Raw genomic sequence first — 24,429 nt, 5'->3', positions numbered from 1 at the left:
TTCTCGACGGTCTTTGCCATCCTCAAAATTCAATTAACCTACTTCTATCTTTTGCTATGAGTGGACATAACGAGCTTGCTAAATTGACGGTTTGTCTCTGTCGTTATTTCAAAAGTTCATGTATCACGTTAGCGATCATAAATGCTGTAACAACAAGAACACCCTATCCTAGTAACTGTTTTATTAATACACAACTAAATAAGACATAATAGGTCAAAACAGCGGCCATCTGTCTGCAGCTCAAATTAACATCAAAATCGTTTACTGGTTGTCCCCTGTACTAAACCAGTTTTACAGTATTCAATTTCTGCGCATAAGGCTTGCTGCCAGCATTCGCACGACCACAACGTCTTCTATGACGTCACGCAGCAATAAATTCGCTTTCGTAGGATTTCGTTCGCTGCGGTAAAAACGCGACTTTGATCAGCTGTATCTCAGAAACCAGTCGCCGTATCAAGCTACTTTTTTCGCCAAAAATGTTTTGTTTTATTTTTGCATGTCACATGCACTTTAAGTCGTGGCTGCACGGAAAATAACAGTATGACGGACAAAAGTTTATTTGTAATGTTCTTTGTCAGTGCGTACAACTAAAAAAACATAAAAATTCGCATATATCGTAGGTAGTTCAGCTTGTCATAATTCAAATTCTTTCAATATTTTGTTTAAACTTTACTAACGCCTGCGCTTGCGCGACGTCATTTTGGATTCGCGTAATTCCAAGAAAAATCTTTTTGTTACTGTTACCTTCTAGTCTGTGATATTTGCGACTCTTTCCACAAATAAACAGATCGACATACCAGAATTTTTTAGTCTGGCCGATTGGACTTGGGTACAGACCATTGGTGATAAGAGAAGACATTTAATATTATTTGATTCAGTGTCGTTAATTGTTTCATATGCTACGATTTTCCCCACTAACGAGACAGTAAACGCGCACATCGATGCAAAGTATCTGCCAGAAGCGTTAGTTGCGGTTAAATTCCAGACGTTTTTCTTAGCCGAAAAGTAAATTTTCTCGACAATTTCTGCGCTGTATAAAAGTGAAACTTATCCAAAAAAAGGGAGTTACCGCTGCGCTACACGCATTTTGCTGAAGTACTTTTATCTAAACCAATGCATTTTCAGCCAATTAATTCCTCCAACATTGCGACCTCAATCCCATTGTTGATACGAAGTCGGTACAATGAATAGTCGCGGGCGCCGAACAACGGCATGTAGCGTTAATTCATCGGTTATTATAGGTGCCATGTTTAAAATTCTGCGCATTAAAACTTTTGTCCTTTTCCTCGGGATTTTGTCAGAGACATGTGTGGGAAAGTCCAGACGTCTTGCAACCTTGTAATATAATGACATGAATACGAGGGTGAAATAGATCGTTTACCTTTTGCGATTGCCCTCCAGGAATTGGATGGTTACCCAACACTGCAACGACCCTGATAACGCAAGCGCAATGATTATGACGTCAGACCCATTGATGACGCTAAGTCGAAACATGAATACAGATCTCTTTTAAATATCCAAATGACTGTGGTAATGTCACGCAATTACAGCTGGAACTTGCATTTGTCCGCTGTAACCCATGTACTTAAAACCTACAGTGCTGTGCCAACGATCGAAGATACTTTAGTTGGTTATAAGTGGGTGTAAGCTTAATTTTACATATATTTACGCGGGATTTTTTTACACTGCTATCTATAATGAAAATTTTTGGTAGATTTATTCTTTCGCGAAGACAAAGACAAAATGTTTTCAGTTACTATGAGTTTATTTAGATTGCTGCTCGAAAACGGTTTGCTGCGTTTCAAATTCCCAATAGTTCCCAAAAATTCCCATAGCCTAAGCGATAATTCCCAACAATTTGGGAACAGCATAAGCGATACCAACACGCGCAATCACACAAAATGTCAATGATAAGTCTGGAGTAACATCCGTCATACAAAATAAACATCAAGGATTGTTGAGTCGAATGCATGTATCAACCTTCATGTTCAATTAAAATGCATAGTGCGTTACTGCAAAACATTAATCTAGCCGAAGCAACGGTAAGGAGTGTTAAAATAGGAACGATAATTTTCTGTTTACGCAAAGCGAATTTAAATGCACATATTTCGCAAAAATTAGTAATATATGGATGGATAACAAAAAGCGCGCAGTGATGTTAATTTTACTTGAAACAATTTAAATTTATTTGCTCAAAAATCTAGGCGAAAAAAATGCTTTACTGCAAACGTAGTTTTGTTGCAAGTAAATTGTATTTTTATCCAAAACAAAAAGGGTGCATAAAAGTACAATGTTAAAAAATATACTTCTACTTGGATATGATACAATTCACAACAAAACGGATCGTGAACTCACAAAGTACGAAATTCTCCCATGAAACCTGTGCGTTTGTAAAAGAAGGAAGATCGATAAAATTTCCTGGCCGTGAGATGAATTATCAACTGCAGAAAGTTGAGATACGGTTATATACACTCAGGTGTTTTTAATAAATAAAAAATCAGAGTTTGTCATCCTCATCTGCTTTTGCTGCTGATTCTTCAGGTTTAAATGTTGATGTTGTGTTAGGAAAATTGTCTGAGTCGTGCTGCTCCTAAAGACACAACAAACATAATGTACACTATAGCCTACAATGTTTTTTCGATAACGTATAGGTCTTTTAAATTGTGTGATTCGTGTGGCATTTCCCCGTCGTAACATATAACCGAAAAATACGGACAAATTGATTAATTTGTCGTTGTTATGACAACGATGGTGACGAGACAGGGCGCGATTTTGTGTTCCTTCTGATGGTGGGGCTTGGTCTTTGTTTGCAGAAGCGGTGCTTTTGAGTCAGTGGCCCAACTACTTCAACGTGTTGCTTTTGTTGGGTGTCCGATGGAAGGCGATATGACTAAAAGTTTTTTTTATTTTTCATCACGTTTGAGAATAAGTTGCCGAACAGCCGCAGTCTTGCATAAAAATCTTTGTTTTAATTAAATTTTTGCCAATACAGTTCAAAAAATGTGTGACATAGCGAGATTAAAATGATTGTGTCAGCAAAGGAACCGATTATGCCCCAAGGCATTTCATTAAATGAGAAAATTTGCTTTCTGCTGTGCGCGTGATTTCCATTGCAGATAAAAGTCATGGGTATACATATTTTGAGAAAGGCAGGGAAATTCCAATTGCCTCTAAAATCCTTACTGGCAATGAAAAAAATACAAGAAAATAAAACAAGAACTCTGATCAATAATTAGCTTCACTCTACAAAGTAATTGTTGACTTGCTTTATCACAGCCATGTGTGGGACAGGTTTCTTTTCAAGTTTACACAAAATGTTTTAATGTAACTCAAGCCTTTCCGTGCGTTTATGCCCCCTAAACGAAGTAAAAATGTTTCCGTTATCTGCACCAACGATAATTTTAGCAGGTCATAAGTTTTATTTAAAACAGTGTTTTTTATTAAATCTTTTTTTGTAAAAGACTAGAACCCCATGTAGATACATATCAGTAATGAACCGTTTTGTAAACAGTGTGGTGCGAGGCTACTGAACAGGGAATTCAGAACAAATAGTTAAACTATACAAAACATTTAATAAGTATAACTCATGTTGCGAAATCCGCTGCTCATAAAAAAATTGCCCAAGGCTTGTACGTGGGCTTGCTTTCGCATATTTGTTTGGTGATAATCATCTTTTCTTACCTCATCTATCCTCAATGATGCTCTGTTCTCATCGTCGCTTACGGCTTGTGGGTTGTCGTAAACCTTAAAGAATTTGAAATTTGGTAAATGTAGTTTCGTGCATTTCCATCAATAAACACGAGACAAATAACTTTAAGTTTCATACATGTCTGTCACGCTATGTTTAATATCATGATGACAACAATATTTTGTGAATCACACAACAAAAATATATTCACTAAATAAAGTTCCGACCTTTGAAAAATCGTCTCTTTCGGTCGCTTTAAACCCGGTTGCCAGTGGGAGGTCGTTCGAGGCTTTCTGTTTTGATCTTGCTTTGTGACAGAGCACGAATAGAATCAAAACTATTGCAATAAATAGAAGCACCCCAAGCACTATTGACACCGCGATTGTTGCCTGGCGAAACGAAAAGGAATCCACTTCACATAGCTCGCCACTAAATTCGGCTGGACAACTGAAATTTTAATGTACATAAATGTAAATTAAATTAAAGTTAGAAAACGTAAATTTTTTAAAACATACTGTTTTTATTACTAGTATTATCACAATGTTTATGTTAATAAGAATTGTTCTTCTAGTAAGTTACGAGAGTTTTTTAATGTAACCAACGTTTTGTCCACCATCCGGAGAGACTTCCTCAGGGTTATGTAGCAATAATAATACATAAAGCGCATAAAACACAAAAACGTAAAAAAACACAGAAAACACAAGACAAATAGAATATAAATAGCACCGCTTGTATCGTCATGTGACCAGGTGATGTGCAACGGTGCGTAACAATTACAACAAGATGTTGTATAACGCTGGGAAATACATGTATTGCTCTTTGTCAAGAGCATCGCCGCGACGTTGCAGCGAAGAATGGTCAGAGAACAGCACTGGCGAAACACGCTGCTACACTCGGCCACCGAGTTGACTTTGACGAGGCCCGAGTCCTAGAGATGGAGGAAAGAACCACACAAAACGTCTATTCCTGGAAACGCTCCACATTCATAAGAACAGCCATTGCGTGAATGACAAGGAACAATGCATGTATTTTCCAGCGTTATACAACATCTTGTTGTAATTGTTACGCTCCATTGCACACCTGGTCACATGACAATACAAGCGGTGCTATTGTTATCGATTCCCCTTTTCTTGTGTTTTCAGTGTTTTTTTTTGTGTTTTTGTGTTTTATGCGCTTGATGTATTATTATTGGTACATAACCCTGAGGAAGTCTCGCCGGATGGTGGACAAAACGTTGGTTACATTAAAAAACTCTCGTATCTTATTTGTCAGAAGAACAATTCCGATAAATTTAGTATGCCTGACAGCAAGAACAGCACTATAATGTTTACGTTTACTTACATACAACTTGTTGTTCCATTTTCGTAAACACAAGTTCCTTTATTTTTGCATTGCAATTTGTCGCATAACCGTAAACATCTATAAAGACACCATCATTAAACACGAAATAATTAAATAAAATTAGGTTCAAAATTTGCACACTAAAAAAGCCATAAAATGTAGCTAAATCTTTTAATCAGCAACCGCCCTTGATGGAATGTCACACAAAAATCTGTCATTATAAGTTTGAATCCCAGTGAAAAACTGTCCGAATTATGGTTGAGTGCGTGGTTGTGTGGTATATAACTGTGTTACTACTGGAATGTGGGCACTAAGCAAATAATACATAGGCTGAATGGAATGAAGCTGAGTCCTATTTACGATGTTCGACATGTGTATTCTCCGCATGCACTTCTCGAGCAGTGTTTGCTTAGTTATTGTTGGTATGTCCTAAAGTTGGAGACCAGGTTAATGTCGATCTATTTGGTTGAATAATGTTTGCCGAACGCTGAAGATATAATGAAGCATCTATTCCCTTCTAATAAAGGAGATAATACCATACATACTGCTGTAAGTTTTGCAAACCTCTACGAAACAAAGTGATCAGCTGCTAATGTAAATAACAAACCCGTTTGTGCTGTCCTCATAGCCAGGTTTACAATCACATTTAAATGAACCAAGGGTGTTTGTACAATCCGTGTTGTTCTGGCATGGAGAGGGTTGGTTGCTACATTCGTCTGCATCTGGGAACACATGTCACATACACTGAACATACAAGAGGTAAACACATTTATAGGAATTTTGCGCCGACATGGAATGAAAAAACAGTGAGATTAGGCATATTTTTAAAGATACGGTCACAGTAATTTGAATAAATGCTTCACATATGTTAAATTAATTTTTGAGTAAGTGTTTATAAAGTTATTTTTATTTTTTACTTTCTTACCTATAGCACTGACTGTCAGAAAATTTAACGTCGAATTCGAATTAAGTAATCGACTTTGCAACAAACTTGAAATATTCAATATGTCGTTTGAGGAAGTCGCTGTTCCCTCGAAAGCAAAAATAACCTCAGCAATAACAGAACCCGCCGAAAACCCGATAACTTGCACGTTGTTAAAGGTTGTATTATCCAATAAAATGTTCACCTGTAACAAAAAAGGTTTAAAGGTGCTTCAAGAATTGAAAAAAAATCTCTTAAAACAAGAGATCTCTAAAACCACTGACCGCATTTGTGACTTCATCAATAAGCTGTATTGAAACGGAAGACGTCATGTTGTTTAATTCTGTTGTAAAATTTCGATTGCCGATGGTCAGTTGGCCTTGTAAGGTGATAGCACTTACACATACGGCCAGCGAATTAACAACTTGGCCAGGTGGACACGATGGAGACGGGGTTGTTGGAGCTTCTGCTGTGGTCATGTCGCCTGAACCTGATATACTCAAGTCCATTGATTGACGTCGTAGTCGAGAAAGTTGACGATCGTCGATGGCTTGCACCTCGAACGAGAGTTCCGAGGTTTCAATTACTGTGGTGTCCTCGAAAAGACTTTCCACAATGTATACATCGCATCCCGCACCTGTGTAACCCGGCTTGCATACACATCTGTTTTCAATTAACATCCCTCCTGTTTTACTACATTCTGAAACAATACGTCACAAACCGCAGATAAACTGGTGTGCTAGGCACTGGAAGAACGGTGCTGTTGAAATAACAGTCAATACCACAAGGAAAAGCACATGGGAGCTCTTATTTACTCAGTCTCCGAAAAAAATAGAACTTTTCAAATAAATATTGACGTAATAATATTAATACGCTCTACATAAAAAGTTATGTTAACATCAACCACCTTTTAACAGTTTCAATTTTCAATATAAAAATATGTCACCTGTTATCTGAAATTCAAGGTTAACCGCTTCTCCGCACACTGTAAACAATACGCAACTGTAAGAACATTAGTTGGTGTAGATTAGTGGTTACCAAACTATGGCACGTGAAGTTTTTTCCGGTGGAACGCGAACAATCACTTGAGTTGATAATAGTGATTACAAAAAAAAAGTTCATTCAACATTTGTCAAAGTTTTTAGCCTTTTGTTAAGTATTTTTTAGTTTTTGATACTTTTATACATGTGGGTGGGGAGATATAACACAGATACGAAACCTTGGAATGGTCCGCATAGTTTGGGAATCACTGGGGATTGTTACTTAGGTAGATTTTGATCTCGACCCCGAAGTTGTAATATTGGTAAAAACGATATATATAAGGTATAAACTATTAGAAATGTATTTACAGGATATTTACGAATTTTAAGTTGTGCACAACAATATGACAAATACATCATTTTATTCCAATGGAAGAAGTTAGCGCTGGACGTGCTTGCATACTCCTAATCGTTTTGGCTACGCTACATAGGCCTACAAACACAATTAAACAGAAAAACGTGACACAGCAGGGCGGTAAAAGTCAGTCGTCAGATAATTCTGATCATTATTTGAAATGTTACTTTTGCTTGCAGCACCGGCGCAGACATTGCCGGGGGCCTAAATTAAACAGAAAATTACCTGACGATGCCACGGTGAGCAATCCAAAAATAATGGCCACATTCACAATGTCCGTTCTGGAACAATAAAATTTAACCTTGCTGCCTGCCATAAGTACTAATTATCTAATAACGTGGTCACAATCCTGCAAAATAAGACACAGTGCTGCTGGTGATGCGGCAAGTAGTTATGATTGAGCGTCGTAAAACTTTAAACTCCTTTCCAACTTCATTCAAGAAATGTTTATGCAATACGTACATAGTTAATACTTGAAAACTCCTTGACGGATGATTATTCATTTTCTGCTGTGGCCCAAACTCTTAGATATGTCGCGCACTTATATTTGAAGTAGCTTTTGTGCCATTGTTTCTTGTAGAAACGGAAAGTCAAGCGAACTCGAGATATTCCAAAGCGCACATCAGCACTCAGTCAATCTTTGTGGGCGATCTGTTCCTTTCGGCAATTTAACGCCAAGACTTAGCCGTGTCATACATTTTTTTAATGCAAATAGTTAAATTTTATTTCTTTCAGATCCTTTCATAAACGTTCTTTTAAAATTTAAAGACGTAGCCCAAGCCATTCACCGAGGAAATTTTATATCTTTTCCTATAGGTTAGTTGCTAGAAGTTTAATATGTTCTTATTTCTTTTGTTGTATTGATAACATACTTTTCTTTTCCTCTGCCTGAATCAAATATTTGCGCTGGCTGTATCTTCCGATATACTTTGCTCATCAAAAAGCGAGATCATTTAAGAGTGCAGGCTGTTTTTAAAGCTGACGAAAATAGGCACGTGAGTCGAGCGAAAATCTAAACGCCCCCGGCTTTAAGACGAAACCACAAGTAAACCAGCCGAACTTCATGCTCATGCATAAAACTGTACTGCTTACAATCAGCAAATGTTAATGCCACAGCAACCTTTGGCGATGAAAAACGTAACCAGACTTCCACAGCAAAGATTCCAAGCGATAGAGCTTTATTTAACATCCTTTGTTGTAAAACGTCGACCTACGTCATTAGGGTCCCTTTTTCGGTCCAAATACTGGTTTTTCACAACAACATCGTCACCTCTCCCCAACGACCACTGACTCTGATAACAACGTCATCAATATCACTAGCCGACTTGCTTTCATCACAAAGGCTGGTGTTAAGTCACCTGTTGGCCAATGACAGGCGTCTCCAAAAACTTTGACCACCCTGACAAAACTTCCTGACAATCGTTCTCTGCGTCATTTGTTGCAACAAAAATGGGTGTCACGCCCAGTCTTCGCTTTACAAGGTTGACAAAGACCGACCTTGGTTATAGGCCTAACGTGTCCAACAACAGCTCAAGGCCAAACCAGCTGCTCGACTGATCGCTATATGTATGAGCGAATCGGTTGCACTGTTTTCAAAGGGGAAAGCTTAAAGCGAAACAAGCTTACATTAATTATTAAAGCACTGTCCCTGATTGCCTAATTTGGCAGCAAATGTTGTCACGTCCTTACCTGGCTCTAATCAGGTTTTGGGATCACCAACAAGACCATACGATTTTCCTGGCATGTCCGGGTATTCGAATTTGCTTAGGGCAAAAAGTGGCATATGTGAAATATTACACATTATAGCCTATATATATAGATAACTGTGCTGACAATGATTGTGCAGTTTACGTAATACTCCACACTTGCGATACTAGAGACTCCCAAAAAAATCGTCTCCAAAACGTCCAAAAAATGTAAGTGGGCCAGGGATTGTCTCATCATATATCTATAGCTGAACCGAAACCTATTTATCGCACAGTCAGTAAATAACGCTGTTTGCATGAATTTGCGCTTCACTCGTTGCAATTAAGTTTGCGATAGTTTTATTTAATCAAACGCAGGCAATGTTTATTTCGAATCGGAGTCTTGCACATTGTCGCCGATGGCTCTTTGCGATATTTCTTGAACCGCTGAAGTTATTTTGTGAATTTGCTCGAGTGCAGACGCGAACACCAGCTGGGAGCGTTTTTCCATGTTGTTTAGTTGAACACCAAATTTTTCAACCTCCCGATTTAATTGCCGTACAGTCGTCTCGAGCCGCTGAAAGGTTGTTGTTTTAAAAAGCGCAGCCATTTGACTTGTTATACATTACCACTGGACGCGTTTCTACTCGAGTTGACGTAGTTGTCATGGAATGAACGCGGTTGTCGAGACTGAAACACATGAGTCACTTAATGACGTCACAAACAGCGTAGGCGAGGGAAAGCGCTGGTTTACCTCAAACATGAAGGCTTCTCGGGGAGTTCGCCCGTTTCAAAGCGACTTTGGTCGTCCGCGACTTCAATCTGCTCCACGCAAAGATTTACCAAACAATGCTTATATTTGATCACATAAAATAGTTCTGGAACTAAACTGTCTACAAAATATTGTGTGAAAAATCGCGGCCCTTCTTTTGTTTGACTTAAAATGCGTGCTTAGAATAACCACTTAGACCGCGTACGTCAGAAGACCAACTGTTTGCTTTGGGATTTTTTCTTCGTGCACACAAGATGGTCTATATACCTTAACAGTTTTAGTCTAAGATGGCATCAGTCTAGACGATCGTGAATAAGAAATTTAATTCTATTTTTTTCACGTCTGCGATGCCTCGTGTCTACAAGCAACCAGTTCGATTTATTTTTTATTTTTTAGAAATTGTATTTTTTACTAGTCATTTTCCCAGTTCCAAATTATTCGCCCGGCCGGATCCGAATAGTTATCAATCAAATCTGGCCGTATAATTTTGATCCGACAGCTTCCGAACCGTAATTAAAGTATTTTACCAGCATGGCAAAAATATGTAACAACAAAAGATTATGCTTTTTAAAGTTATTTTTATCATGAAACTCGTTTGTGATATGGTTCAGCCCTCTTTTAATAATTCAATAATATTTCTATGATTACACGTTAAAAAGCATTTCCAAGCCATCAATTTGCGGGCCTTATGCATTGCTATTGTATAAACATATTTACGTCAAAATCAGATAACCTTTTTACCGTGTGGCACAGGAAGTAGTCCACACCACCAACTAAACTACAAAGGTAAAATTAGTATGTGAAGTAAATACTATCCCGTAGTAATTACCCTTAGAGCCTGGTCCGGATACTGAAATTTGGTTCAAATGCGGCCGGATCCCGGTGCAGAACATCATTACTGTTCATCCTAGTTTTTCATCCTAGTTTTTAGCATCCTTCGTGTGACTTATGAAAATTCGTTCAACTTTTTTAGTGGAGATAAAGTTTAGGAAATTGAAATAAACTACAACAATATAAGTAGTCTGTATTTCACAGGGTTTCACAACCCTTTTCGGTCCGTGGATCATCATTGGAATTAGGAAACTCTGTAGACCCCAGATGCCAAAACAATTACCAAAAACACCCTTTTGGGTGGGATAATTTTGTGGACCCCCTCGATAGACCACTGTGAACCTCTAAGGGACCCATGGAAAGTTAGAACCCCTGCTATATCCAGCATGTACAAGATGAATTGTGGTTTAAAGTATTTGAAATACTAAACAAATGTTCTTACTTTGCTCCTACCGCCAGTTAAAATAGTCGTTGCTTTCACAGCATTCGACAAAAAGCCTTGGAATGGTGAAGAATTTTTTCTGTCCCTGCCATTAAAATTTGCATCAAATAAAAATATGTGAGTCGCACTGCCCACAACCCACCATGTTAGTTTGTTTATAGACGATTTGCTGACAAGTAAAGGTTTTTGTTTGCTTTCAGACATTCTCCGAGCCATGTGTCTCGCCACAATTAAAGTATCTTCAGTATTGAAGCTTGATTGTAAGTTTCGTCGTACTGTAAGAATATTTGTTAGATTTCATCGGGAGCGAAACGACTTCCATACCCTGCGTGACATTCTGTCGCACGCACTTCCATTCCCACATCGCCTTCTTGCACATTCTTTCAACCATAAGCCGTTTGGAACCTCTACGTTCTCCCAACCGCTTTACACACATATAGCGCCTCCAAGCGGCTTGAATACACAATGCAGCTGTGTTACGCTCGATCCGTCGACACCCTATACATATGCAAACATGTCGCTTAAAGTAGGAAATAAAATACACTTTTGCACAGGAAATTGAATAATCATGCAAAATTAATAGAGATGTGATTCGTGTAAATTATAAAATATCAGAAATAACAACAAATTTTTTCACCCACTCTGATGTTCAACTATCGTTAAAATTCTTCTCTCCTCGTTTGGTAAATCCAAAAATTTCGAGAAAACATTTACCCACAATGCTGTGGACAAAATTCCAATGACGGAACCAAACCCGACAACCACCCGAGCCAATATACCGTGTGGTCTGACTTCACCTGAGCCGAGGTTGGTTACGGTTACAACCATCAACCAACATGCGTCCTTAAATAAATATTCACAGATGTTATTTGTCGGTAAATACACCAGACATGCAATTGGTCTGATTGCTTATACAACTAACATCTTCAGGCACTAATCAACAATATTTCTATGAAAATGTTTTCCTGTATGCCAGCGATTTCCCATGGGGTTCCGGATTCCGTGAGCTATTTACATGGGACTTAGAGGCAAGATCTGCTGAAGATGTTTAGACCTAAGGCTTACGAGAACAATGCCAAAAAGAAAAAAAATTACGGCGATATAGGTGAATACCCGTTTGTTTGCTTGACGTTACTATTAACGCTGTCAGGCATAGTAGTAAATTAACTTCAAAAACACTGTATACATTTGACGTTTTGGTCATTATCGAACGGAACAGGGTTCCGCGATAAAAAAAAAAGTTTGAGAAACACTGTTCTATGCAATTCATGATTCATTCAAAAAAAGAATAAAGAACAAAATTGACAGCAGTTACCAGGTATGGAATAATATTTCCTTCGACTCGCTCCATCATAACAACAAAATACGGCAAAAAGCCGATTACAACGAAATATACAACAAACAGAATTGTTTTGGGATGTCGCAGGAAATACGTCTTAATGAGAAAAGTGCTGTGTATTTTTACCCGTGCCAGATTAGAAAGAACATTTCCCAGCCTAAAGTACAAAAATTTAGTCGTGAGTGTTGTATTAAATACGACAGCGTGCTTACCTGTGATATCTAAGTTCATTGCATTCTTTGAGAATTTTGATGCCGCAAATAAAAATGCGGAACAAGACAATAACCTGAAACTCATTCTCTATCCAAGCGTCGCATAAAGGAGGAATATGAAGACAAAGAAGGAACAACTTGATGCAAAATGACCTGGGCGGGATACATTACACTGTCGATTTTATTATGTGATAATAAAAAGTTGTCAACAACTACCTGAGTTTGGGGGATTTTAACAGGGAATGATGGAATGGAACATATTTCTTCAACCGCAGAACCGTCAGTTCTGCTTTATAATATTGGATGCAACAAACAACACTGACAATCGTCAACAACGTTAAACAAGCCTATAAAAAGTGTGTAACATGTTCGTTTGATCCATTAAAGTGCAAAAATGTTTGTGTTTACCTTTAAACAAACTCCTGCCAGAAAAAAATATGTTGAAACTGACCAGTAAGCATAAACCCATCGTTCAAAGTAATTTGTTTTCCCGGAAAAGTTTCCTTCTCCATTCAAAAGTGGAGTACAAAATCTATAATCGTCAGTAATTGTTGAAGGCTCCAAAACAAAATATTAATGAAGTACCAACACAGAAAAGATTCGGATTCGGCCGTATTTTCGTAGTGACCTATTTACATTCTAAGATGGTTATTTCCGCGATAAAATGGACAGTGTATATAATATAGAACCTATGCTTCGTACAATCTTATTTTCGTATGTATAAAAAACCTCTACAATGCGCGGTTCCAAGCACCGTTGTTGAAATTTAAGTTAAACACATTCAATGGAGGATTTGCGGTCAATATATTTGGATTCGGTGTCGATATTCGGCCGAATATCAAAATACTTCTGTTCGGCCAAATCCGAATATTCGGATTCGGGTCCGGTACATACAAAATGTTCAAATGTATTATTTAGAGTCTTTGGTTGCAGAATTTTCCCTAAAAGTTTGTTATTTGCATTAACTGTTAAATACAGCAAAATAAACTACAGCACTGATGATGAACAAAGATCGTGTTTAAAATGCCAGCTCAGCATGTTCAGCATTCATAGCTTTGGCCTATTATTTAAACTTATACTTATTTTCAGCTAATCTTACCGACTCCATCCTGTGAGGTAGGTGTCCGTACAATTTAAATGTTCAGCAACTGCTAACCTTGCTTCCCTCGCTAATTCAATGTCTACAATTGAAATTGCCAAAGAAAGTGAGGCGCACACAAATAAAATAACTGCCAAACGCCGCAAAGTGGAGTATGATTGTCGAAATAACACATCCTTGTTTATGAAATGACTGCAAATAAAGCAAGTAGGGTGTGTAAAATATTAGAAGTATAGAACTTTCAGTAAATTCATGCTTTTTTGCTGTGACTAAAATTTTTGGCACCACGCAGTTTTAACTGATAACTTTTCCACTGGTATTGCAATTTACTTCTTGTTCTTTCCAAGGATGGAGGAAGCAGCGTCACAACATATTTGCCAACTGGCTGGGACATAATGTGCAGAAAGGAACCTGCTGTCAGGTACTTACGGCAAGTGTACCATTAAATGTATTATATGTTGGGCCGTATTTTCAAATAATCGTTGGGTACATTCGAACGCAATACTCCGCAGTTATCATTTATGTTTAGAAACTGAACCTGAAATCCTGATTCAATGCTTGTTTTGTGGCATGATCTTTGTCCTGTTCGTCAGAGCGATATGGTCCTTTGAAACTCTACGTAAACACATGTTACAGAAAACATAGAGGAAACAGGTCATGATTTTTAACGCAGACGCTCCTAACTTTTGTAGGGTTGTGGGGATGGACCAAAACAATTTAGTCGGATTAAAATACGAACAACAATTGCACAATGGTTTACACCGAATCCTAATGTTTGTACATTAAGTAGCATATTTTAGTCTTTCCAACTATAGTATATTCATAAATATAAGTAAATAAATATAACAATGTTTCAAAAGACATCGGAGTCAAATACTTCTTTCCCGACTCACAACACTGCCCCGAAAAAGGTGTTATCCGCATCTTTCGTCGTATCGCGGACCAAAAATGTTTATTACCTTTATATCACAAGTTTGTGGTATAGGATATATGCTTTTGAACTATACTGAAGTAACGTATAAAATATACACATCAGAACATAGACTTGTAGCTACCCTTACCCTTAACAGCGCGCGGTCTTTTTCGAACAATTCAAGTTTGAAACATTTTAATAGCAGTACCTACTTTAATTTTGATGGAAGGAATTTCTTCTTTTCGTGGTTGAGACATTCCCCCTTAACCACATATCGTCGGCGTATTCTCTTGCCTTCACATTACGGGAATTCGCTTTTCGACAGTTTTCAAAACGTGCACAGTTACATTTTCATTTCGTAACACTGAATTCTATGAAATAAACAATGAAGCATTGTTGCCAAACAAAATCATGAGGTAGAGTCTAGGATTACCGGCTTTTTCTGTGTAGTTAGGGTTTCTTAACCTCAGATCCGTGCTTTTAGGCAGTGACAAATAAGTCAGTTATAAAGTTGACAGTTCGTGTAAACCAGTGGTTCTCAAACTGTGGTACGCGTATACCACTAGTGGTACGCGAGAGCTTTTTAAGTGGTACGCGATTTAGTCTACTCTATACAATTTGCCGCACTTTGCAGAAGCCAAAACCGCTGCAAATACAGGATGTCGGTTTTCTTTATTGTGTATTTGTGACGCAATAGTATCAACGTGAAATTGTTGCAGTGTTGAAGTAATTCTGACATCGTGTATTCAACTGTGCAACAATTTCACGTTGATACTACTGCGTTACAAATGCACAATAAAGAAATCCAAGCAACTGGTGATATTGGCTAAATTGTTGTTCATTGGTGGTATGTCATAACAGGTATGGTATAGTAATACGGTGGTACGCAGTGTATTAAAAAAACAAATGAGCGGTACGTGATTGGAAAAAGTTTGAGAAACACTGGTGTAAACGAACTCTTTATATATTTTAACCTGGAACAAAATATTTTATTTTACGCTCGAACAAAATAAGTCCGAGCCAGGTCTGAAAAAGATTTTTCCAACCATCAGCCCAAACCTGACCCAGAAGCCAGGCACGACATGGGCATAAAACTCTAAACTGCTTAGTGAAAAAATGCATCATCTTAATATCGAACAAATAGGATGCATTACACGGTGTTCATAGTAGGGCCTGCATTCTGCAACAAAGCGGTTAGTCTTTATTTTAGTTAGATCTTCCAGTTTGGTTACAGCAAAATTATACGGGCTGTACATCATAACATCCAAGTGAAATGAATGACGATTCCGAACTTTCGACAACGGTGGACGCACTCAACAAAACTTCGTGACGATGCGCACCAAAATTGTCGATATTGGCTTACTTATCTTCGAGTACCGGAATGATACAGAGTTAATTAGCCTGAATAACATGATAATATTGAGGGTCGCACATTCCAGTAAGACTATTTATCGGCTTTATCAGAGGTAAATAATGGCAACACAATGAAATGCCAATACAATCGCAAAACATGCAATATTATAACTGCAATATATGTATCACTTGTGTAAAGAACAGGGTTGCCACAAAAACAAAATCAGAACAAAAGTCTAATCAGAGGTAATTTTCTAAAAAAGAAGCAAATTGAAAACTCTTCATATTCATGATGTAAAATGTGTTTGTCATTTTTCTACATCTTCCACTATACATGCAGTGTGTTTCGACCATACATATAAACCAGAAATTACACACTTAATTTATCAATATACGTTTATGTGTAATATTTAAAAAAAGGCCACTACAAAGCCAAATTAAATAAAAACACAATTTTTGAAGGCCAAACTGTTTCAAAAAAGGCCAGATCAGCCAAATTTGACTTTAAAAAGGCCAATCTGGCCACCCCTGGTAGCGAACACAACAAAAACACAACTAGCCAAGAGTTTGCAAAACATTCAGAGGCTTAAAAAAACAAAAATTGAGGATTGTGTTGATGAGTAAAAGATAAATTTAAGATGTAGTCATGCAAATATTTTCACAATTATCAGTTGAATCAACCAGGATAACTTCGTGAAAATATTTCTTTGACACACTAACCCGTGCGCTATACACTAAAAATGCCAACACTTGCAACAGAGGAATAATGACAATTCCCAGCCCTGCGATTACTCCTAACGTGGGGCCAGGCTTGCGCCAATCGAGTATGGGATAAAGTGCCGAATTTATACCAGCCAAGTGTAACATGAGAGCAAAAAACACATAGATAAAACCAAACACTATTGCATGTACAAAGTGAAGAATTCGCACTTCCAAGGAACCTATGCATAGATCAGTGGTTAAAAAGAGAATGTTCACGAGATGTAAGTGTACGTTTTGTGGGTGAAATGCGGAAGATGGCGGAAGTACACCTGCTATCACAGACCAATATACAACATCAACAATTATTGAAAAAACAAAAGAACAATTAAATAGTGTCCACATAAGCCAGTGAAACCATTGTAATTGATTGCTTCCTGAAACAACAAAACAAATGTATGCATTAACCCCTAATAAATTACATATTGAAAACGACTTACACTATCCTCATCAAATACCCACAAATATTTTATTCAAAAAAACAAGTCATAATTAGCTGTGCCAAGCATAATAATATATATACTTACTAAACTGTTGTGTTGAACTCTCCAGTTTGTCTTGCAAAACTTCATGTATTGTGACAGCAAGTGATAGCAGAAAATATATGATGACCATAACATTAACCCAGTTTGTTAAATAGTGTGAAGATTGGTAATTTTCAAAATATTGACTGGTAATTCCATCAACCACTTGCCATATAAGCCATGCTACCATATATATCAAGAAAGCTGACCGCAACAAGATAAAGGTTGTGTTTTGCAATCCCCACTGTAAAAACAAGTTTTCGTTACATTTAAATCCAGCTTAAAACAGGACACATATGTTTGGAAAAAAGTTTGCCAGTTTCATACCTTTGAACAAAGTGGGGGCTACCTAAACATTTTTAGATTCTTATACACTGCTGCTAATAGTTTTATATTCTACCTAAAATACTAAAGACAGGTTGAGAAGAGTTATTTGTTCATGGTGGTTATTTGTGTTGAAATTTAACAACAACAGAGAACAGAAATCAATATATAAAGTTTATAAATCTGTAATGAATTGCTTCCATTACATATACCTATCTTATTTGACAAAACACTAGCATTTCAATGGTGGTTATCAAGTTACTATCATATAGCACATGTCCCTCACCACCCAATAATAGAATAAGACATACTTTCTGCACAACAGAGGAAAGCAGTCTGCATTTATTTTGAAATTTCATGAGAATTTTATTTTTACCTATTGTATTTTTGCACAATATTAATGATTACCTGAGACTTGTAAAAATGCTGCCTTTTGCTCCGTTTGAATCCAAAGTTAGATAACTTAAACTCATCTTTCCATGACAGGCACATGTTTTTCAAGTTTTTTTGCAAGGTCCGCTAACCGAAAACCAGCCAAGCGCCTATAATTACCAGCTAACGTACAACAGAAGCTTGGTCGTAAACTAACCATGACCATGATGAATGTAAAAGAGTCTAACAGATCTACCTTTCACAGACTGAATAACTACAAAAATGTCATTACAATGTTTCACTGCCCGGAAATATTTATTTGCGGATATTAAGATTGTGCTATTAACTCAGTTGTGTAAGTTTGGGAGTTCGATGGTTTATTTTTTTTGATATTTTTGTGGGTGCCACCCTCCCTCTTAACCTTAACCCCGCTTAAAACGTCATAAGTTGTGAGGGGGTCTGCATTCCACCTACGTACAAAAACACAGCAGTTTGTTCGCTTAACCGGGACCATATTGCTTAATTTATAGCTTTAATTAAAACCCTAACTGATTTAGAAGGTCGAGAATCTAAGTGTGCTGTGACCCCTTGCTCATCAACAAAACTCAACCAATTCGGTTCGTGACCGGATGTGATGATGAGTGTATTATCTCGCATTGGTAGGTCTGTTGTAAACGACCGAAACGTTGTCCAAATAAGTAGTTTTCTTGCCAGAGGAGCTTTGAATTATTGAGTAATATGAATAAAAAGACACATTAATGATGCACCAACTTTTACAACGAGTAACTACATGTGTCTGTTTATGTATAGTGGACTAAGGTAATATGACTTTTGACTAAGATGCTTTGTCATTTCTGAACAATCAATTCATTGGGTTTAAACCGACACATCGTGATGTTTATAGTGGGCTTCTTGCATGGATCTAATAACGTAGGGAATTCGGCTTGTCGTAATTCGAAACCTTTTAATATTTTGGTCTTTTGAATCTGCTTTTTACTCTTTTACATTTACACCCCGTCTTTCAGACGCCATCGTTACGTCTTTCAACTTGCGCTACTTCTAAGTCTCCTTTGTCGCGTAATCGCAGCAATGATCTCTTTGTTTCTGCTTTGTCTTCGATATCTTCCAATATATTTTCGACTCTTTCCACAAATAAACAGATCATAGATTTCTGTCTAACAGATCACAATGTGATCTCAAAGATCATGGTATTTTGGTCTCATAGATCAGCACAGATCTCGGTTTTGTTCTGACAGGACCTGCAGGCAGCATGGTGTCTCAGCGGAACTTTCTTGACAGACTTGATGTTGGGTTCGCGGTGGTGTACAATTCCGTCAATTAACCTTCCGACAAACAGCCGCGTCCCCTCACTTGTCAATAAGACGATTTTATTTTATGAAGGGTTTATTCAAACCTATTAGATATTATCAGTGTTTTTGCGTAGCAAAGTCATGAAACACAAATGAATGTAGGATTATTGTGTATGATCAGAGGTAGGTTATATAGGCACAAAGAACTCGTAACAGTAAGGTATAGACTATATCAACAAATTTATGTCATTTTTTAGCATACGTTTATTCATATCCCAAGTTGTGTTCTCCCATTTCCATTTCGCTACTCGATGTTGCTTCATTTTGTTTGCAGCGGTGCTTGAATATGACTTCTCGTAAGTGGTATAGACCAAAAGCAATTAAGTGGGCAATCGGCACAGCTACAAATATTGTTGCAACTGATAGTCCAGCAGCGAGTCCAGGATTTCTACTCCAGTGCAGTATACTGTATACAGCTGATCGCGTATTGGACCAATGTAATATTAAGGTAAAAAACAGATACACAAATGCGTAACTGGATGGATATATAAAGTGCAGCATACGAATGGGAAACCTTGACACAAGCAGGTCGATGAGTAGCATTACAAAGTTTATGACATGAGAATGAATATTGAACGGACTGACTAATGCGGCTTTAGAAAGCAAACTCGACAAAAAAAACCAAAAAATAATATCCCCAACTAAGGCGGCACTGAATGAAACGTTAAACAGGATCCATTGAATGCAGTGAAACCATCGCAGTTCTGCAAATATACATGGTTTGTATTAACTTATCGATTTCCTGCTTTATTACAATGAATACAAAAGCATCAGGACCGGTCTTATGAAATACGGGACCGGAAAACAACAAAAACGACGTCATCATAATTTTTCAAATAGGTGGCTTTTTGATCTTCATGGTCAACTGTAAAGTTTTTTAAAGCACGAAGCCCTATTTGGTCAAATCGGTCAAATATGCCCAGGGTCGGCCGTGTAAAGGCCTTCATTTAAACCATGTTGTGGCGGTGTTTGTTTAATATAAAGGCATCAGTGCTTTGTTTAATATAAGGCATCACTGTTGTTTATTACGGAATTGAATAAAAATTTAACACTTATTATTACATAGTTCTTACCTGTTGACTTTCTTGAATGCTCCGTACAGCCATACAAAGAAACCAAAAATGCCACAGCAAAGTATATGCAACCAGTCACTTCAGTCCAGTTTGTTAAGTAAATGACGTAGTTATCTTCGTGAATTACAACTACATCGGCAATGATCCAAGCAAGTGCAAAGAAAAAGAACACTCCCCGATACAAGGCGAATACTATCCTGTTCTGACAACACTGAAAACCAATGGCATGTGTCAAAGCTGCGCATTTTAAGCAGCAAATAGAAGAAATTAAATAAATAACTGAATTACTACTGTATACCTTACCCAGCTGCTGTAAAATGTGTTGGATTCGGTGTCTGTAAATCCAAAGTGATGTTTATTGCACTCGTAACTGCATCCATTTGCCATGTTATCGGTTCTTGTCCTTGCCTATTTACTAAAAACTTCTGGCGGCTAAAACATAACAAAAATATGACAGCATCCTGTTACACCATCACTGTCCGCAAGACAGCAGTTTACGTCATACGACTAGTTGTGTTCAGCCGTCGCGAGATCGGACGCGGGATTAATCACACGTTGATGTCATGAAGTCGCCACCGACCATACAGCCTGGGGCTCAATAGCTTAGGTCTATAAATTAAACTCAAAAGAAACATATTTAGTGCCATTTTGTCCACTGAACAAACGAAACAGTTTTTTGTCTCTATACTTGACAGTTTTATTTTGCGACAAGTTTGTTTGAAGGAATTCACGAAAAATGCACACATTTTGCTAAAAAAATGAATATTATCCTAATGTTTAAAAACACTCTAAATCTTTGTATTGGCAGTAGCAAATGCAAGCTTAAACGTTGATTCTATCTATGCGTTTACCATGTTGTCGAACATAAATCTCAACGCAAGCATTTCAAACAATATTTAATCAACAACAACGAGAGGAATAGATGTGGTAGTAACTGGTGGAGTGGGCAGGCCATTGGTTTGTGCGTGAGGAAAAGTACAATGCTGCGGCACAAACGAACTGACTGAAGTTGCAGCAGGCGTCATACTATTTTGGTGTAACGAATTTTGGCCGTTGGTGACAGTTTGACGACCTTCTTTCTTCGAAGACCGTTGCCGTGCAACGGTTGATCCACCATTTGTTGAGTTTCCATAGGTATGCGATGCAGATGAAGCACCGTTCCACACAAGGCAATCTCCAACGCTGTACCTAATTGGTGGTGCTGATTTAGTGCGGCGTCTCGTTTGCTCGAGATACGGTGGCACAACTTTGCGCAGTCTCCCAGTCGTGTTAATGTGGATATGCGAGCGTTGATTGTTGCCTCCTCCATCGAACTCCCGCCCAGTGTTAAGGTCTGTGTTAATACGCGGGTTTGGCTGGCCGTGACTGTACTGCCTTTTATAATCAGAGATCCACTTCAGTCTAGCATCAGTTGCGTCCATATCAACCATTTTTCTTCGAATTCGCGGTGAAAGTCGTTGTGGTAGAGGCTCCGTTCTTTTTTCACCACCTTCCCGAAAATCTAACCTATACACAATGATGAACGCTTGCTGGTCACGTGTTCGGTGACAACAAAAGAGGTTTATACCTGTATAAGGAAACATGTGAACCTTCCCTTGCAATCTCTTGTTTGTGAGGAACCCATGCCATAAACTCCGGGTTAAACGCTGTAAACGAACGATTTGGCTTCCGTCTTCCAAGTCCCTGTAAATTTGCTGATAATATGTAATTGTTTCCAAAGGTAGCCAAGTCTTTGTAGGGAGAGTCCACAATATATACTCACAGTAAGCACAAAACCATTTATCTTCACAATACTCACAGTATCGAAATAGCTGGCGTCAGTAGGAAAAGAATGTCTATTGTCGTGCTTCGAAAAGCAATGAACATCCGGTGATTTCTGCCAAACAATGTATATGGTTGTTTTATATGTTGCTCCATAAGGGCGGGCGATAAAATGAAAAAAGACAAATTGAGGTTATTGAAACCTGTGACTGATTTGACCCCTTCAGGATGATCAGACGATCGATAACGGCTCGACAACATTGTAAAAGTACACAATGTCCAAAGTCGATTGGAATCGGATACCATTGAGTTACGCCGATAAGCTTTTGTTGTTGGTTTAGGCCAATCGTTTATGCGATCGCTGAATACATTTCACTTAAACGAGTTTATAGACGGAAACATTTGGGTGGTTCACGATAATTATTTGAGTTATTTGCAACCTCGGTACATGCTGAATGCAATTTAAACCATAAACTTGCATCTGACCCTGACTCTCTTGATAAACTTTGACGGGGGCGAGGGGGACGCTTCGTGGCGATATTCCTGCAGAATGTCGTTTCTAGTTTTGCTTCGAAAATGTCCATAATACCCAGATGGATACTAAAATATGAACAAAATAATTATTGGATTGAAGCTTAAGATTTTGAGATTACCCAGCAAAATAGACAGCAATCATTGAAAACCTATGTTATTTAGCAAAGACTTACCCAAGTTCCAACAATGTCAGTTGCTGCTGTCATTATTTGTAAGTTTAAAAAAACCTGTTCAATCTTTAAAAAACAAACACAACCTGGTTTACCGCCACGTCCAACAAAGTCAGCATTATTAAACCGACTAGATTTGTTTACTATGAGTTTCTACGACTGCATCTTTTGCTAAAAGTATCTGTCGCTCTTTCGTGTGAAAGTTCCTCACCGCGACACTCTCAGCAATGTCGTGCCGAATTGTGATGAAGGGCACAGCTATATAATTGGACATTCAAAACCGCCTGGCACAATAGCCCGCCAGGGAGCTCTCCTTCCCGGTCGGCTCATACACTGTTTACTTTCTGCTTTATTCATGTTTCATGTTACGTTGAGCGATAGTTTGTAGTAATAGGAACACAAATTGTCCGGCGCAAAACAGGTGTGACGATACCCAAAGCAACCAAAAAAACATGGTATTAACTCACGTTTCTCACGTTTAATCGTACCATTCTGCTTCTTTTGGACCACAACTTGACCTTCTCTGAGTTCTGTCAAATGTATAAATGCAACTTATCTACTCGTTTATAATGTCGAATTATTTTATACACGTTTTCGGACGATCGGAATCCGCCAAACGAGGTCTGCATCTCTCTTATCGAATCCCAATCAGTTAAGTACACTTTAAACGCGTTCTTAGCAACAACTCTAAACTTCGGTCCTTGTAAAACTTTTACCCGTGTCGGAAAGTGTTCATGGTTTTCAAGTACACTCGTTGTCGTTGTCGGTAAACGTCTAACATGCTCGCCTTTTCATTTATTAATCCTTTTTTGGACAAAGTGCGCCGAAGCTGTTCTACCTTGCTACACGATTGCAATCAACGAAGAAATCCCTCACGTATTTAAGATTATAAAATGCCCATGGCAATTTAATGGTTTCCAACCAAAGACCAACCAATGAGTGCAACCAAAACAAATAAACATAGAATTTGGATTATCATATGCAGCTGTTTCCCGTTACACTTTGTACATTTTATTGTAACAAGTGTTCGTTTTGGCCGTGTTGATTGTTGTAAATGTTTTGACAATTGCGGTTTAAGTTGTACTAGACTAGTTTAAATAATGTGCCTTAAAACGAAATAATAAACATGGTAGTAATATTCTATTTAAACAATCTATGAATCTTTGTTGGGCTTGATAAACCGAAATGGCGGCTGTTTTTAACATAAATCTGATGTCAATGTTTTGCACCGACATTTTTTATTACCGGGTAAATTCCAATGATCCCGAAATATACATTTGTTGCTATTGGAGAAGGTAGAATTCGTGAGGGTTTTAATTATAGCAAGATGTGGATAAGATGCAAATTTTACACATTTTGTGTAACAATATCATACAGTCTGTATGGCGCTTTAAGATCATTACTACATGAAAGTGGGTCCACTAGAAGTCAGAATCCGCTGCGCATGAGGAATCAGTCTATAGTGGCACATGTTGCTGTTAACAAACTAAACAGATGCTGAATGTTATTCATGGTTCCGACTTCGCGTCATCAATGGGTCTGATGTCACA

At 37.9% G+C, this 24,429-nt stretch overlaps 5 protein-coding genes across 5 annotated transcripts; all 5 read right to left on the bottom strand.

The window, feature by feature from the left end:
- Nucleotides 1-1,757: 1,757 nt before the first annotated feature.
- LOC145908215 (uncharacterized) lies at nt 1,758-7,697 on the bottom strand. Its single transcript, XM_082995449.1, has 9 exons — nt 7,572-7,697; nt 6,898-6,936; nt 6,236-6,651; nt 5,955-6,156; nt 5,637-5,751; nt 5,030-5,107; nt 3,916-4,135; nt 3,682-3,744; nt 1,758-2,590 (listed from the first exon to the last, which is right to left on the bottom strand). Exons 1-9 carry the CDS (start codon nt 7,660-7,662, stop codon nt 2,498-2,500), a joined length of 1,317 nt encoding a protein of 438 aa, XP_082851575.1. The 5' UTR covers nt 7,663-7,697; the 3' UTR covers nt 1,758-2,497.
- Nucleotides 7,698-9,416: 1,719 nt separating this feature from the next.
- Nucleotides 9,417-14,940, bottom strand: LOC145917435 (uncharacterized). Its single transcript, XM_083002951.1, has 14 exons — nt 14,852-14,940; nt 14,265-14,341; nt 13,727-13,918; nt 13,036-13,159; nt 12,844-12,974; nt 12,628-12,780; nt 12,392-12,572; nt 11,718-11,919; nt 11,401-11,574; nt 11,219-11,351; nt 11,077-11,161; nt 9,786-9,853; nt 9,661-9,721; nt 9,417-9,608 (listed from the first exon to the last, which is right to left on the bottom strand). The coding sequence occupies exons 1-14, from the start codon at nt 14,894-14,896 to the stop codon at nt 9,417-9,419; spliced, it is 1,818 nt and encodes a 605-aa protein (XP_082859077.1). The 5' UTR covers nt 14,897-14,940.
- Nucleotides 14,941-15,727: 787 nt separating this feature from the next.
- On the bottom strand, nt 15,728-18,471 carry LOC145906782 (protein rolling stone-like). Its single transcript, XM_082994235.1, has 3 exons — nt 18,008-18,471; nt 17,279-17,519; nt 15,728-17,128 (listed from the first exon to the last, which is right to left on the bottom strand). Exons 1-3 carry the CDS (start codon nt 18,089-18,091, stop codon nt 16,626-16,628), a joined length of 828 nt encoding a protein of 275 aa, XP_082850361.1. The 5' UTR covers nt 18,092-18,471; the 3' UTR covers nt 15,728-16,625.
- A 1,074-nt stretch (nt 18,472-19,545) lies between these two features.
- LOC145917276 (protein rolling stone-like) lies at nt 19,546-20,801 on the bottom strand. The gene is made up of 3 exons (XM_083002939.1): nt 20,718-20,801; nt 20,415-20,625; nt 19,546-20,045 (listed from the first exon to the last, which is right to left on the bottom strand). The coding sequence occupies exons 1-3, from the start codon at nt 20,799-20,801 to the stop codon at nt 19,546-19,548; spliced, it is 795 nt and encodes a 264-aa protein (XP_082859065.1).
- A 312-nt stretch (nt 20,802-21,113) lies between these two features.
- On the bottom strand, nt 21,114-22,978 carry LOC145887720 (uncharacterized). Its single transcript, XM_082978914.1, has 5 exons — nt 22,883-22,978; nt 22,662-22,775; nt 22,213-22,290; nt 21,982-22,097; nt 21,114-21,920 (listed from the first exon to the last, which is right to left on the bottom strand). The coding sequence occupies exons 1-5, from the start codon at nt 22,913-22,915 to the stop codon at nt 21,311-21,313; spliced, it is 951 nt and encodes a 316-aa protein (XP_082835040.1). The 5' UTR covers nt 22,916-22,978; the 3' UTR covers nt 21,114-21,310.
- Between the last annotated feature and the right edge of the window lie 1,451 nt (nt 22,979-24,429).

This window comes from Ascidia mentula, chromosome 1 (assembly GCF_947561715.1).
Source record: "Ascidia mentula chromosome 1, kaAscMent1.1, whole genome shotgun sequence".
Lineage (NCBI taxonomy): Eukaryota > Metazoa > Chordata > Ascidiacea > Phlebobranchia > Ascidiidae > Ascidia > Ascidia mentula.
Note: the sequence above shows the minus strand (reverse complement) of the source record. Positions and strands in the feature narration are given on the sequence as shown.

Bases quoted from the DNA above. Each gene is read 5' to 3' on its own strand.
- LOC145906782 (XM_082994235.1), bottom strand. From the start codon at position 18,091: ATGTGCCTGTCATGGAAAGATGAGTTTAAGTTATCTAACTTTGGATTC. The intron at 17,520-18,007 runs GTAATCATTAAT...TTGTTTTTACAG, and splicing joins AGCATTTTTACAAGTCTCAG to TGGGGATTGCAAAACACAAC. The intron at 17,129-17,278 runs GTAAGTATATAT...TTGTTGTTTCAG, and splicing joins GAGTTCAACACAACAGTTTA to GAAGCAATCAATTACAATGG.
- LOC145917276 (XM_083002939.1), bottom strand. From the start codon at position 20,801: ATGGCAAATGGATGCAGTTACGAGTGCAATAAACATCACTTTGGATTT. The intron at 20,626-20,717 runs GTAAGGTATACA...ATTGGTTTTCAG, and splicing joins ACACATTTTACAGCAGCTGG to TGTTGTCAGAACAGGATAGT. The intron at 20,046-20,414 runs GTAAGAACTATG...GTATATTTGCAG, and splicing joins GCATTCAAGAAAGTCAACAG to AACTGCGATGGTTTCACTGC.
- LOC145908215 (XM_082995449.1), bottom strand. From the start codon at position 7,662: ATGGCAGGCAGCAAGGTTAAATTTTATTGTTCCAGAACGGACATTGTG. The intron at 5,752-5,954 runs GTAAGAAAGTAA...ATGTGTTCCCAG, and splicing joins TCTGACAGTCAGTGCTATAG to ATGCAGACGAATGTAGCAAC. The intron at 4,136-5,029 runs GTAAGTAAACGT...TTAAAATTTCAG, and splicing joins AATGGAACAACAAGTTGTAT to TTGTCCAGCCGAATTTAGTG.
- LOC145917435 (XM_083002951.1), bottom strand. From the start codon at position 14,896: ATGTCTCAACCACGAAAAGAAGAAATTCCTTCCATCAAAATTAAA. The intron at 14,342-14,851 runs GTAGGTACTGCT...GTGTTTACGTAG, and splicing joins TTCCTTCCATCAAAATTAAA to AGTTTCAAAGGACCATATCG. The intron at 13,919-14,264 runs GTTCAGTTTCTA...CTTTATTTGCAG, and splicing joins GCATTGAATCAGGATTTCAG to TCATTTCATAAACAAGGATG.
- LOC145887720 (XM_082978914.1), bottom strand. From the start codon at position 22,915: ATGACAGCAGCAACTGACATTGTTGGAACTTGG. The intron at 22,098-22,212 runs GTGAGTATTGTG...GCAAATTTACAG, and splicing joins ACGCCAGCTATTTCGATACT to GGACTTGGAAGACGGAAGCC. The intron at 21,921-21,981 runs GTATAAACCTCT...CATTGTGTATAG, and splicing joins TCACATGTTTCCTTATACAG to GTTAGATTTTCGGGAAGGTG.